The 15903-nt window shown below is 43.4% G+C and overlaps 1 protein-coding gene across 1 annotated transcript in view; it reads left to right on the top strand.

The window, feature by feature from the left end:
* The window catches only part of arid5b (AT-rich interaction domain 5B), a 103588-nt gene extending 87922 nt beyond the window's left edge, over nt 1-15666 (top strand). The window contains exons 7-10 of the mRNA XM_050071372.1: nt 1990-2042; nt 3085-3182; nt 11005-11215; nt 11423-15666. Coding sequence (XP_049927329.1) covers nt 1990-2042; nt 3085-3182; nt 11005-11215; nt 11423-13441 — 2381 coding nt within the window. The 3' untranslated portion in view covers nt 13442-15666. The remainder of the gene's footprint in view (nt 1-1989; nt 2043-3084; nt 3183-11004; nt 11216-11422) is intronic.
* Nucleotides 15667-15903: the final 237 nt, after the last annotated feature.

Here is a 15903-nt window from a genome sequence, read left to right as displayed (position 1 = left end):
TGAAGTGCCGTTTCCTGTCGTGATTAAAGGACAGATATTTGACAGAGACAGCAAACTAGCTCAATGACATGGCCAAACGAAAGTATAATGCTGAATATATTAAACTGTGTGGACCTTGAACTAATGACTAAGAAGAAATCTGGACCCCGTTGCTGGACCAGTTGGGAACCACTGTCATCGGTTGCATGTTATACCCTCAATTAAGACCCACGGGAGCGTTTCCTAAATAATCACAGCTACCAGTCGACAACAGAATAGCTTGTATCCCAGCTGGCCACCGAAGTCAGTAGATATTGATATTTAGTTGAATTTAGGTTGTGAAGTTAGGTGACCAAAATTCAATGTCAGGGCAGCATCTAATGCTAACACTAATTCGATGTAGAATACAAATGTCAGATAACATTAATATTTTGTTGGTTTTAAGTTGTGTTGTGAAGTAACCAAAACCCAACGTCTTCCAAACATCTCATACCAACATTGTTTTAATGTAGAATAACGACATTTAGCTATAAGGTATTAAGAACAAAACCAAACATCTACAAAATGTCGCACTGTTAACCCCCAGACAACATGAAATGAAAAAGTCATTAAACATTTAAACTATCCTCAACCCGATTTTATTCCAACCAAAATTTATCATCTGTCAGACATAAGAGTCAATCGTCTTTCTGACGTCATATTGGCATCAGGTGGCAACTGGGATATATGACCAACAGCTGCAATTTTAAATGTGTGATTAACGTGAAATGGTCACAGTTGCATAAAAACTACTTGGTTAGGTTTAGAAAATATATCCAAAAAAAGAGCCTTATATCTCAGCTTATCAATAAATATAAGCTGTTTGCATTTAGTCACTGCTATCATACTTCCTCCTTGACTAATGTTGCGTTCACATGGAATCAGGTAGACGGCAGATGGAGACCAGCTCCTGGTTAGCATGCAAAACAAACAGTCCTACGAAATGGCAGGACAGTAAGACAAAACATATACTAGATTAAATGATTTCATGCACATTATTTTATGTAATTTCTTTAGTAATGTCCAGATTGTCTGTGTTTTCACCTATGAAGCATTGGGTTGTATATTCCATCCGTGAAATATTTCTGCAGGCCTCACTTCATTTTACCGTCCTGCTCTTGTCCACTCAATCTAAATCTGGTTTGCCATCTACCGTCTGCCTACATAATAAATAATAATGAACTATTATACTTGCATTTAAAAAAAGAAAAGAAAATATATCATGGTTGGGCTTCAAATAAGAACATTTGTTACTAAGGTAATCTTTTACATATTATGTTATATTAATAAATAACTAAACCTTAACTAAACCTTCCACATGAGACATGAACACCGATCTCCTGGATGAAAGTCCTGTGTTTGTTTGACTCATCCACCTTTTCTCCTATACTACATCGCCTGACTTCCTCCCTTGGTCCCAACATAAGCAGTACTTCCACTAGAGGTCGTCGCCTAAAAATAAACATAAATATTTGTCATAACTGCTGTTTGTACAATTGGTCTATGTGGTTGCACTTTGGAGGAGGAGAGTCTCGGAAATACAGGCCAAGGACAGAGTCTGCAGATTCTGACGCACACTTAACGGTTGGTCATAAGTGATGATGTAGAGAGATTTCTTTTGGATGAGTCTATACGTCGTTTATTCGGAAAATCCTCCTCATTCTGCCCTTAAATGCTACCTACGTGTTTATGCATCAGTACGTAATATATATTAATATAACAGTCTGAAAGGGGCCACTCTGGAAAATGAGTACGTCTACTTCTGATATTTAAGTACATTTGCTGGTAATACTTAAATGAAGGGACTTTAACTCATAAATGAGTATTTTTACTGCTTTTACTTAACTAAAGGGTCTAAATACTTCCTCCAGCACTGTATTTATCTCCCTCTCTTCGGTGTAATGACTAGATGTGACGTCATGTGTTTCAGCTCAGTTCCTGACTGCCTTGTTTGTCTTCTGTCTCCCACAGTCAACCTTTGGACTATGTTTCAAGCTGCTCAGAAACTCGGAGGATATGAGTTGGTAAGTATTCACATATGTGGTGATTTATTCCTTCTCGTTCGTCAAAGTCCCTCCCGTCTTTCCTCCCATTCTGTTTCCCTTCGCCTGTTCTCCTTCCCCCTATTATCTCCTCCTCTCTCCCTACCTTCCTCCCTCTCTTCTCTTTTTCTGCCCTCCTTTTGCCCCTTGAGGTCAGTCACCATTTTCCCAAGAAGAAAGAAAGTCTTGCTCAGAGCCACATTTAGCAAAAATGATGCCGTTGTTTCAAAACCCCCTTTCGAGTGGAAAACACATGTTCCTCTGCTCTGCGCTGGTCAGAAGGAAATTGGTCGAATCGCTCATTTTTTCCCATGTTGGAGATGAAGTAAAATGCACATATATACCCACGAGCACCGCACGCACGCACACACACAACCAAAGTGAGTCAGAAGTGAGTACGTATGAGGCAGAGGCATTTAACTTGGCAGCCCCACCTGCCGTTTATTCATTCACTATTCATGTGCGACGTGTTTCCAAAGTGAAGTCAATGTTTGATTGTTAAGTCGTCAAAGTGTGTTGCTCATGCCTGTTTCTTCATTAGCTAGCTGGTTTAATGTCATCCTAACAGACAGCCAGACCAGACCATAAACAGGATACAGCTCATATAATTGGGGCTCATATCCTTTTTAAAACCCTCATATCTGCAGCTGATTATCTCACGTTTCATGTCGAGGCTTTGTTAGCTCTGTGGCAGCTTGGAGTTTTGTGTTTTGTGTTGTAGCCCGTCATCTGTTATGGGATAAGGGGTTATAGCAGGAACAACTGACTGCATCATGTTAACAGAGCTTATTATGTTAGAGAATTGAGTGTTGAGGATTCAATAACTGGAACATCATGACTCAGTTACTCCCCAAGACCTCAAAAATGATGTCAACCACTTATGTTTTTCTCTTTGTTTGTTTTTTTATTCTCTCATATTTTTTCAATTTCCCTCATTCTACATTAATCTCATTGTCGTCCTTTGTCTTCCCCTCTGTCTTCTCCTCTTTGTCTTATCACTTTGTCTCTTCATCCATCCCTGCAGATCACAGTGCGCAGACAGTGGAAGCATGTATATGATGAATTGGGCGGGAACCCCAGCAGCACAAGTGCCGCCACGTGTACACGGAGACACTACGAGAGGTGAGTTATCATGTTGGGCTGTTATATATGACACATTATGCATGCACACATGGAACAGTTTGCATCGCCTGAAGTGCGTAAACTCCCTCGCAGCTGCATCAAATATGATTTCACAATGCTTTATTCATAACATCGGGAAACTACAAGACAAAAAATGATCTTATTCAGGGGGAAGTCAATGCACTTACACATATAGGAAGTATAGTCTGAACTGCTAGGGTGTGCAGTTATAATAGGATTAACAACTACATTCCTTATGGACTTAAATCAATTCATGATGAGATGAGATTTTTTTTTAGGATTAATTGATTAGTTGTGTGCCACTATGGAACCAATTATGCAGCGAAACTCCACCCAAGCTGCTCTACAAGCAGGCTAAGGAGGATTTAAAAGCTGAAAATGACTGCAAAGTTTTGAATTATTAAGCGACCTACATGGATGCACATATATACAGTAACTACCCTCTCCACTGTATATGCGTCGCGAGCGCACGGAGCTGCAAGATATAAATGAAAAACACCAGTTTAATGTATTCATCTAATCATTCAGTCAGATACTGCAGCATTTTGAACCGCCACATTATAATCACTCAGATGGTATTACCAAACCAAAGCAAGCATATGAATATGATCCTGGGGGAGCTGTGAGGGTATTATGCAGGGCTGCTTGCACACACTCTCGCACACCCACACAAACATGCACACACGCCCACTTTCCCAAGGTTAAACAAATGCCAAATACGATCTTCCCAACAAGAGATAACCAGTCGCTCATGAGGCAGGTCATTCCTGCGGGCCGGCGACCCTCTCCACATCCCTCCGGCTGCTGCAGGTTCATGCATCAGCACAGCTCAGGCACACACACACACACATATACACACACACACACACCTGTCAGTAATACAGCAGTATGCCAGCAGTACCATATGAGGGAGCCGGGCAGCTTCATATTGTGTCAAGATTGCATGCTGTAAGCGAATTTGCAAGCACAGGCAGGCAGCGGCGACCGAGAGGTTTTCCAGGAAATTTGTGAAACCATAGGTGTGAGAGTGTATTGTTCAGTGTGTTGTATTTGTACACAAGTTGACAACGTGAATGTTTAGCTGAGGGTGCTTTCTGTGTTTACGCTGCATTCTTACTTCTGGCTCACACAGGGAAATGTTTTAAAGGAGGAGGAGGAGTTCCTTATTTATACTAATAATAGATAGGACTTTGAGCACCTGGTGTCAGAGACGATGCTGGCCAAATATTGTTTTATTGCAAGAGTCAGAATTTGTCTTTGATGCTTGCTTTGTGAAATCAGTGTGATGTGCCTCTGCCAGGAAATGACTTTGAAGCCAGATGTGAAAAGCTACGTCAGTTTATAAGGTGTAAATAGGGTCGTAGGAAGACAGGCGGGGTAGGGGAAGCGCTGAGGTGTGACTGCTGCTGCGCTGGCCTTTCCCTCTCCAGCCACCGAGAAGCAGCTGAGAGAAAATAATGCTGAATCAATACAAAGCAATAATATCCACGCACTGCAGTGAATATCAGGCTGACAGAGGGAGAAGGTGTAAGAGGGAGGGGCGGAGGTGATGGGGCATGTGTGTGTGTGAGAGCGAGAGAGGAAGGAGAGAGAGATCAGCTGAAGCTGAGCGAGTTTCCATTCAGGGGAATAATTTTAGCTGAGCCTCGGTGTTTGGGCTGCTTGGAGGGCAATTAGCTTCATTGTATTAACTCAGCAAACACGGCCATTCTCTCCGCATGATGAATGAGGCTGTTTGTGGGCTCGCTGAAGTGTGTGTTTGTTCCCCAGAGGCGTCTTTGTTTCCACCTTTAATCATTAGTCAATGTGCTACAGAAATATAATTCACAGGGAAGAATGTACGGCGTACAAACTGGAACAACACTTAAGTTTTCCTCTCCTCTCAGAAGGATCACTTCTGATTTGTCTCAGCGGGCCAAAGTACAGTAGAGCAGGAAATATAAAGTCTCAAGCCGGTGGGAAGAAAGGAAACAATATTTCAGGACATAATTGCTTTAAATTAAGTGGATATTTTTGGCTGTCTTGGTGCTATGTGGGTTAAAGACTGTGGATATCCACAAGCATTCAGCTCTCGTTTTAAATTATACACATTATCCCTTTACGGCCCTAATGGTAAAATCATATGAAATGGTTTCCTAGGAGATGTTATTGTGAAAGATGGAGCCAGGGGCATAATCACTATATTTATGCTGTCCAGGAGCAGGTGGTAATCACTGGTAGTAATGGAGTTACATTGCTGGAATTGAACAGGAGATAACCTCGGCTAATTGTAATTTTCAAAGTTACTGTTTTTTAGTCGCTGAGCACCGTTCATTAGCGCGCAGGGGAAAATCAATGCAGAAATGTCCAAGCCAAGGTCTGCTGCTGCAGCTACGGGGAAGCTTTAATGATATTTATTTAAACCGTTTCCCGAGATTAGCTGTCAGGGCCCAGCGCTCTGAATTAAAAATGAGGTCATGAAAAAGATGGCATCAATAACCTTGAAATAGACTGCCTTTTGCTTCTGTGCTGTGCCATTTTCTCCGTGCCCCCCCTCCTCTCCTCTCTCTCTCTCTCTCTCTCTCTCTCCCACTCCCTGCCTTGCACTTCATGCTGTTTCTTTCATTATACAGGTCAGCGCCTTTTAACAGCTCCTACATATTTAATCTTCCTGGTTTCCTACGTGATCTCTTGTTACAGAAACATCACATTTCACTATCTCTGTTCATTTCTGCCTGTTACAGATTTTTAATACCTCACCATGCCTTGGCACTCTAATGTAATTGCACAACGGGGTTGGTATTGGGGTGGGAGGGGGGGTTTTTGGAGGGGAGGGGAGGAGGAGGGGGGGTATCCATGGCAACAGAGAAGCAATTTAGAATCATTTGCTATTTAAAAACTCTGAGGTTTTTGGGCAATAGCGGAGAGAGCGCAGATGAGGGGTTTTGGATTAGATCATTTCATCTTTAAAGTATTAGATGTTTGCCAGATGTACTGTACATGCAGTCTGAGGCCTGCCTGTGAAATATTCTCAAATGCAGATATGTGCTTCTTTCAAGACGGATGCACGCCTGTTCCAATTTTAGTCGACTAGATGTTTTATTGATTCCGCCTTTATTCATTCCTCCTGGTATCGATGTTCCTCTGCATTCACTAAAGCTGCTCTCCAGCTATAAAAATACATGTGTTGCTCATAATTATTAGGCAACCTTGAGCCAGTCTCCACTCAGAGAATTATAATAGAATAGAGTTCAGATTTGGGGGAAGAGAGAGGAGACAGGAGTGTTGTTTTAATTTCATTCTGCTAGATGCTCAGTATCTTGCACTCGTCAGCATCTCCCTGCATTGTCCTTGCTGTATTGCAGATACATCAAATGTGGCGCATTACACTTTAGCTTGGCTCGTCTAATACTGAAACACAGATTTCAATTACTCTGGTCTCTTGTTCTAAAGCAGAGGGATTACAATAAGAGGTGGTGGTGGTGGTGGTGGTGGGAGGGAGGGAGTATCACCTCCACGTCCTGCCTGCTTTTTATTCCCCAACCTGAGAGAAGCAGGGAAAGAAACTGGTTTTAATAAGCAAGCAAAAATGATTCAATATTAAGAAATACGGCAGGAGAGGAAGGGCAGAGGAGCTGCAATATGAGAACACGGTTGCATATTGTCTGTCAGCATTCCTTAACACCGTAAACAATGTCTCAACATGTTGTCTGCATCAAAAGCCACATTCTTTGTACATGCATGACTGTGAAGCTGAAATCCAGATTCAGTGGGACTGCAGCCAGAGAGCTGCATGTTCTTTACACTAAAATAGCAGGAAGCTATTTTAACCTCTGAGAGCTCTCCACAAGACAAAATACTTCATTGAGCATTCAGTGATAAAACCCCTTTTTTTTCTTTTGCTGCGATCTAACAAATCACAATATCGGATGATTTCTTTATGCGTGGAATTTAATCAAAAGGTCCAAGGTTTCTTTCCCTAGTGGCGATGAGGAATCACAAATTACGCCACTGACGTGTGACAGGCAATCGACTGTATGAGAATCTATTCAAGTCTACTGAGATTAATAACTAGTTCAGTGTAGCAAATTAAATTAATGACGTTCTCGCAGAGATTTCAGTCCACTGCCGGGCAGCAAGAGGGAACATATGCTGTGTATTTTTGGAAATTAATACTTGAGTGTGTCTTTATGCAGAGACGAGCACACATTTATTTTAAACAGTTAGCACTCTTGGCTCACACCTGCTATGGCGAACATTTACCGCGAGCTGCAGCGGCAGCAGCTAATGAGAGCAAACCCCGGGGGAACAGTAGAGGTCATTTTAAATCTGGTATTTTCAGACTTGACAAAGGACTTAAGTTTTTCATACATTCCTGCGCTGCCCTCCTGTTTTAACTGCATGAATGAGGGTCACCTCAAGTGGTTTGGCTTCGAGACAAAAGAGGGGCTTTGAGGCATGAATCCAAAGCAGAGGGACCGGCTACAATGTGTGTTTATCCCTCTGCTGGCATCCTGTCTCCCTCTTTCTCCACAGCAGTTATTGTTTTGCGACGATACTTAATCATTGCATTTAGATTCGATAAAGATTTGATTTTATCTCCTTTATTTTATTCTCTTTTCCTCACATGCTTGTAAAAGTAAGTCATTTTCTTTCCTCCAAATCTCTCTACAGCCCCGGGGGTTTGTCCACCAGCTCTTTAAATAGTTTCTTTTCTCATTTTTTCAAGGCATGAAGCAGCTCTTGTGATCTTAACACAACACCAGTTAAAATTAATTTCAGCATGGATGGGAGGGAAATTGTTGAAATGGAACAGCCCACAGGCTTTTTCCACTTATTTGGTGACTTAGGCATTTCTTGGATTCTAGCACGCTGCTTGTTCCTGTAACACAAAACTCAGATGAGAGCAGCACATTGCTGGTAAAGTCACCTTGTTTTTGCCAAGTTGTGTTTTTTTGTGGGGGGAGGTGCTTTGTGTGCAATCCATTATTTCAAAGGCGCAGACATGCTTACTTGACAGTGGTGGTTTGATGTTTTTCTTCACACTGCTATTGATCCCACACAGATATAATGCATCATATAGAAGAACATATGAGGCAGTATTTTTAAACTTAATTACATCTTCTGTGCCTCTTCAATGTTTAATCTCCACATTGCATATTTTAGTTGCTTGTTATCAACGTGGAAAATGGCTGCTTAAACAAAAGGCATGTGATAAATTGGCATGAGAGGAAGTTAAGTATTTATTGACCTCATAAAAATGTTGCCTCTCCTGCCTTAATGAAATTCCTTCCTGGAATCTGTCAGTGCAGCACACGCCCCCCAGTGGCTCAAATTATGAACTGCACCTTGGCTTTCTTTCAACTAATGCAGTGGCTGCCAAGCTCAACCCTTCCCCTTCCTCCAAGGAAATTGCTACTTATATAAGTGGTATTGTATTATGAGTGCTATATTACATGATCATGACTAAGTTATATATACACTGCTTGAAATTACTCCAGTTCACACTGAGGGCTCTATTATGATTTTACCATTCTTTTTTTTACCAGGAGTTAAAAATGGAAATGAAGGAGAGAGTGCCCCGCAGCCTGAATGCTCTCTGCTTATTCAGCCATTTCTGTGAATTTACATAAAACTGTAAACGCTCTCTGAATTAAAAGTCCCACTTGTAGGACGGATTGTTTTTATAGGCTGCAGTTTCTGATAAATCATGTTATATTTATTAAGCGTAGCAAAGCAAATAATTCTGACAGTGTGTGGAACTTCCTGAGACTGATTTTTTGGTTTTCTTAGTTTCTCCTCGGTTATCTCAGCCTTTCCATTTGGAACTATTTAAGGCTCCAGTAATTTCCCGGGCTCAGCTCTTACATTATCCGGGCCTGTGACACCCCACCCCCGCCCCATATTGACATTCCATAAAGTTGACCTGGGCCAAGGCGGCCGTCTCTTTCCCACAGATCATCGTGATAGTCGGCAGTGCGCCCTGGTGTACTGTATATACAGTATAGCCACTTTTCTTTGGACATTTGCACGTGACAAACACACATGTACACGCCTGAGGAAAGCCACACTTTTATAATATACCTGCTCTTTCTGTGCAGTGAGGCCTAATAATAGAAAGCCTGAGAACCACTTCTCTATTTGTAATAAATTACCGCTGCTGCTATTTTAAAGTTAAAAAGATGGCCTGTTTTTATCTCAGTTTCTTCATTCCTTCATTCAGAATCATTTTTGCTCTTCATTAACATGTCATTATCTCCTCTTTCGCTCCCTGTGTTGCTTTTTCCTCTCGCTCTCGTTCCCTCCCCTCTTCTCTTTCACAACCTCTTTGCTCTCCGTCTTTCCAATAAGTCACATTTAATAGTACATTTCCTTTCTTGGCCTGGGGCCTGGTGCCAGACCAGCTGTATGAAATGTAGTTTCACCGCTTTCCCTGCCAGCACTTTTGTTCAGAGGGAAAATAACAAAAAATCCCACAGAGCCTCTTGAACTCTCTGAGGCTTTTTTTTCTCTTCCTTTTGAAGAGGAGGCGAAACAGCTCTTGATTCATTGTTTGTTTTACCGCCATGTCCCTTAAAAGGAATACTGCAACCGTCTCTTGTCGTTACACGAGAAGACCTTATTTTTTCTCATGACTGAGAAAGTCATGTTTCTGTCTGGCTTTTATGGATTGTTATTGTAAAAACCTGACAGAGGAGCTGGAGAGATTTTCAGAGGAGCTTATTGAAGTTTGGAGTGTTGTAGTTTCTCAGTTGTCTTGGTTTCCTCTTCCACAACGTTTCTTATTTCTGGTCTAGTGCCAATTTCCATTTTCTTTTCAGAGCAATAAAAGTCTAAAAGTTTCCCTCGCTGGTTTCTTCATGTCATTATTTTACACATGGGTATTGTTATGTTATCCAGATCTTAATGTTCCCATTAGTTATGACATCAGATACGGAAAATTGACTTGGGAAGTATTCAGAGGAGAAATAACAGAAGTCAAAAATAGTTTAATGTTTTTTCTCTACAGGATGGTCCTTGTCACTTAGTATGGACTTAATTAAGTCGGAGCATACGCAGCTATCCTGCGTTTAATCACATTAAATACACGGTGTGTTAAAAGCTGCAGCGTACTGTTACCAGCTGAAATACTTTATTACTGTAACCACTTTACAGGCTTCTGTGATTAATCACATTTGTATATTAAATTAGATATTATATGCTGTGAGGTTTTGATTTCAATTCCTCCAGACATTCTCCTCCTTTGTATTCCCGATCACATGAACGTTACACACCCGCAAACACACTCATATTCCTTCCTCTCAAGGTTTAACGAATATGAAATGTGATCTGTCTCAGCAGGAGATGACTGGTTACTCACACACACAAACACACACACACTCTGGCACCCATGTGAACCTGGATTTCCCCTAACCTAGATTAATTACAATAGGATTGTTAATGCTTGCCACGTATTAAAACAAGGCGGTTTTATAGCAAGGCACTTGATACTCTGCATGCCTGTGGCAAAGCTTTAGCTCTTTCTGTTTTTGGTATTACCAAACAAAGCACTTATGTGGTTTATTGTACTTTTTAAGTCGGGACACAGAAAAAAGCAAGGTGGTTTTCTTAGAATATGCTTCACCTACCTCACGTTAGTGCTCAGATGTATAGTTTGTGTATTTTTTCTAAATCTAAAATTGCTGTTTGGTTAAAAAATGATTTGTGTTTGTGTGTGAGGAACAAAAACATATATTAGTAATTGTACCCTTCAAGCGTGACATGGCATAACATGATCTTACCACAAACTCATCTGCATTCCTCTGCCGGCATTCTTCCCCAGGCTCCTCCTCCCCTATGAGAGGCACGTTAAAGGCGAGCATGACAAACCCCTCCCCTTGGCCAAACCCAGGAAGCAGGAGGGCGGCCAAGAGAAGGCGTCAGGAGCCAAAGCCAAAGGAGTGGGGGCCAAGAAACTCAAAGGCCCCAACAATCCCAAGCTGGGGAGTAAAAAGGACAGAGGGGAGACAGTGAAAGGCCAAGAACAATCACAGGTCAGTCACAGACTTCTCCCAACGTGCTGCCTCATCAGGATTCCTCCTCGCTCTGAATTCAGTTTAATTTGAATCTCCCTGTGCTCTCTCATCAGTTCCTCGCCCTCTGTTGTCTTTGAAATTGCAAAATAACCAAAAAATATAGGAGTGTCTTATTTATTAGACTTTGTGAAACAACTGTAACAACTATCATTTTTCTGCACGCAGGACTCCAAGGGGAAAAAGGAGAATCACGAGCTGTCTGCAGCCATAAAACAGGAGGTATCTCTGCGAGATGAACCAATTGTAATAGAGGAGGAAGAGTTACATCTTACCCTAAAGAAAGAGGAGTCCTTGGCGCTGGAGCAGCCATCTTCACTCTGCCCCAAAGAGCCAGTCTGCAGAGCCCCACATGCTGGTCTATCCCTTCATGCTGGGCCCGGTCCCCAGCCTGAGTGGAGGCAAATCAGCGAAGCCCTCCAAGCAAAACTCTCCTGTGAACAGCAAACTGAAGGGCATTTTATTCCTAAACACCCCTACCTGCCTCACCGCTGGGATCCGAACAAACCTGCCGGACATGTTGCTCTGCCTGAGCCCTCCTCCAGGGTCAAAGACTCCATAGAAAGTCACGGTGGGAGAGTGGGGAAAGTGTTACCGATGTGTAAGCAGGCAGACAGACAGTGTATAGACTTGAGCTCAGATTCCTACCCAGAGAAGGAAGACTATGGGGTCATTAAGAAGGAGTCCACCCAGAGCCCCACGCAGACGGCTGCCTACTGCAAAGCCAGCCAGGGGGTCATGTCTCCGTTAGCCAAAAAGAAGCTCCTCTCCCAAGTGTGTGAGTCCAACCCTTACTCCTTTACTTCTCTGCAGCCTCCACCTCCCACGGTGGCTTCCTCTCTGCCCGTCATATCAGTGGTGGAAAGGGAGAAGGAGAAGAGGAAGGGTGAGGAGGAGGTGGTGGGACAGAGGCATGGTTGTGTGTCGGACAACATCCCGGAGGTAGCGCCAGTATTCAGGCCATCAGTCATCCAGCACGCCCAGAGCAGCAAGCCTCACCAACAAGCTGCCAGTGGCTCGTCGGAGAGGAGCGCTGCCGGGGAGCTCTCAGAGACTTACAGCTGCCGGACGAGCCATCACCTCCAGCCTCAAGTCAATCCGCCGTGGCAGCCCTATCTCCCCCGAGCGCATGGCCAGGATGGTGTGGAGAGCGCCGGGGAGACGCTACTCCAGGGTCCAGCTGCTCAGTCCCGGAGCTACACAAGCGACTGCTACTCCTCCCCTCACCTCCACAGTCTGTACAGGCAAACTGAGAACTGCCTGAGCCAGGAGAGGATGGTCGGCTTCCCCAACGGAGATCGGCGAGAGCGCTACGCCAGGGACCACGAGGGCAGCCAGGGTTTTGTCTGTCCGGGCCTGGAGCAAGAGGGCTTGGCCTACAGATCTCACTACAGTGACAGGACTCAAACACACGGGGAGAGGAGAGAAGCAGACGATGAGCCCAGAGACTTTACAATCTCCAAACCCCTCTCTCAGAGGGTGTCCTCCTTCTCCAAGCCCTCCTTCTGCAGCCTCCCGTATCCCATCATGCACCAGGGTTTGGACTCCCACCCTAAAGCGTGCAGAGTTCCCCCTATGACCATCTCTCCCTCCAAACAGAGCCCAGCAGAGTCATCGCAGCCATTTCCCAGCCCAAAAGCTTCAAGTGATTCGTCCCTCACCAGCCCCACTCGGCCCAGCAAGCGGAGCCTCGTGGAACCCGACAGCGAGGAAGTCCCAGAGAGGAAGGTCCGCGTGGTGACGCCAATCCACCCCGCTGGCGCGATCCGACGCAGCGACCCAGAAGAGCTAAAACCAGCTGAGCCGGCCCACGCTGTTCACCTCAACAACCATCTCCCTGAGGGCCACCCAACAACTACCTACCCCCCACCCCACGCTGCACCCCTCTACACTGCCATGTACCCGCCCGGCAGCCTGGTGTCCCCGGGAGCTCAGGACGGGCTCCAGCAGCACCCAGGGCTCCAGTACCTGAAGAGCCAGTCAGCAGTGTCTCCCCTCGTGCCCCCGTTAGCCTTCCACTCCATGATGCTCCACAGGCAGCTGCTGGCCGCCAGCCCCAGCCCACACCACTTCTACAGGCACCCGGGCGGGGCCGCACTGTACGGGGACCTGCTGCACCACCTGTACCCTCTCTCCACCCTCCCACCACCTCAGCTGTCCTCGGTACACCCCAGCACCAGACTGTGAGAGAGGAGAGAGGATGATGTACTTCTCTCTCTCCATCTTCATCCTCAGAAACTTTCTCAGCTTCTCTTTCTGTCTCTTTTGCTCGGGGATTGTGGCTCAGTCGAAAACAAACACTGATAATGAAACTTTGGCTGATTACAGACTGATAAACTCATCAGTCAGGCTGACTGAAAATTCCATTTTCTTTTTTTAAATTTGTGTATGCATATGTTTATATACTTTGCACTGTTCTTTATTTTTATCACCACTTACTGTATCTTTTTTGTTATTGTTGTTGTATCCTTATTTGCACAATGCTCACGTGTATGTGCTCACAAATCAGTTTGCCGCTCTCAGTCACCATGAGTCAGGTTGTTGCTCTGGACGTGTGAAAAGTGGAGGGCAACAGAGAAAAGCCATTTGTTTACTGCGTCTGAGGGCTAAACTTTTTTGCTTAAAAACACTACAAGTAACACGACAGCGCAAATGAAACTCTTTATATAACTAGCGGTGCGTTCACCATCATGTTCAACAGCTGTTTAGTGCATTATCACACTTTAGACAGCCAGTGGTGTTGCATCTGTTTACATGTCTCCACGCTGAAAGCTGTCGCCAGTTTGTGCCACAGTAAATCCACCCGGACTCCTCGGCATAGACTCACTGCGGTGCTGCATGACATGAGATAGTTTTATCCTAACATTCAGAGGTGCTGTGTGTAACGGACGTACTGTAGACTCACGTTTTACTCGGTTCAGGTTCTTATTCGTTATATATTTCAGATCATACAACACGAGCAGTTCATTCTGTTGACAAATCACGAATGTTTTTTCGTTAAAGATAATGAAAAGCCGTTTTAATTTTTTTAACTTTCCGGATTGAAAGTAATTTGATCCTGACACCCCTTGTGATGAGTAGACTGTAGCAGCTTGTTTTTGTCTGTAGGGCCGGCGTAATGAAGCAGCCGTCTGCTGTGGAATGCTCACCACAAGAAATCAGCATTTCATCTTTTTGTTCTCGACTTGAAAAGCTTTTTTTTTTGTCGTTGTTGGTGAACAGACTCTTTTTATTCAACACGCTGAAAAGACTCACTGTATGATTTGATAGGAATGTTGTCACTTAGGATATTATTGCTTTGCAAATATCTGTGCCTTTCGCAGTCTTGGATTAGAGTTAGCACTACAGTTGTTAAGGTTTATCTCCTGTAGCAGGGTAGAGAAATATCAATATTACTGTCACTCTTGTCTGAAATGCAGCACTCATACAAAAACTACATGGCACACTTGGCTTTCAGACACCAGACTTGATAGGTAAGGCACAAAATTCAATGTTTTTAAGATTTAAACAGCGACGCTTCAACCCGATGGTTAGTACTTGTGCTTAGATGACTCTATTTACTTCGCTTAACTGTGTCAGGCAGTAAAAGAACCTGAAAAGATTCACTGATAGTTAATATTGACACAGGTCTGGTGTCTGTCATCCGCAGGGCATGTGTGCTCGATGTGTTTTCTAGCAGTGATGAAAAGGTACCAGACTCCATAAAGTATGCCTACCATGCTCCGTAGCCTGAGGTGCAAAGACAACACCTGCTCTGGCTTTTACAACCACTATAATTGCAATCCAGGATAGTCGAAATACACAGTCGAACATGTCTGGTGTTTCAAAAGAAGAAGAAAAAAAAGAAGAAGAAGCTGTAAACGTCTATGTGTAAAGTTTTACTGAATACTTAGATAAAGACATTCATTTCTGATTAAGTACTGTACATTGCTGTGTGTAGGTAAAACTGGCATTAGTGCTGGCTCCTGTACAGAACATTCATACGGGATCAATTCACGACAACCCCTCTATCTCTCTTGTCTTATTTCCTGTGTAAATAGCACTGTAGATAGTACCGCGTGGTTGTTATCATATAAACTGTTATAATCTGTAAATAGTATAAAAGCAGTATAAAAGTCGGTTACACAATCTAGCTGTGTCCTTGTTTGCTCTGTTTCAAGGTCACCATGATCATGTTAGATCTAAACGAACACTACAATTTAAGAATTAGGATACTCTTTTTATTTGTTGTCGTTTCACTTTTCTTTTTTCCTCCTCCTCCACGTTGTTTCCATTAATGTGCATCCTGAAAGTGTTTTTGATACAGTAGCCATCTGTTTACCAATCACCCAGCTGGCAAGCAAGACAAAAAAATAAAGACATTTTGTATGATATGACCTCCTGTATATTTAATTAAAATATTTTACTATCTATGCGTTTCCTCAGTTGTGTTTTTTAACTGAGCTGCAGATAAATAGCGAGGGCTGAATAAACTGATATTTAACGCCGGTGTACTAACATCAATGTAATGTTCCTTTTTTTTCCCTGAGTAAATGCAGTGTGAATGGGGTTTTATTATTGTAATACCATTATCTGGCTATGAGATTCCATCCGCCTTAATCTTCACAACAGGCTACCTCTGGGCTCGCAGCCAGAGAAGCCTCTCCAGT

The sequence above is a fragment of the Epinephelus moara genome, chromosome 19 (assembly GCF_006386435.1).
Source record: "Epinephelus moara isolate mb chromosome 19, YSFRI_EMoa_1.0, whole genome shotgun sequence".
In the NCBI taxonomy this organism is placed as follows: Eukaryota; Metazoa; Chordata; class Actinopteri; order Perciformes; family Serranidae; genus Epinephelus; species Epinephelus moara.
Note: the sequence above shows the minus strand (reverse complement) of the source record. Positions and strands in the feature narration are given on the sequence as shown.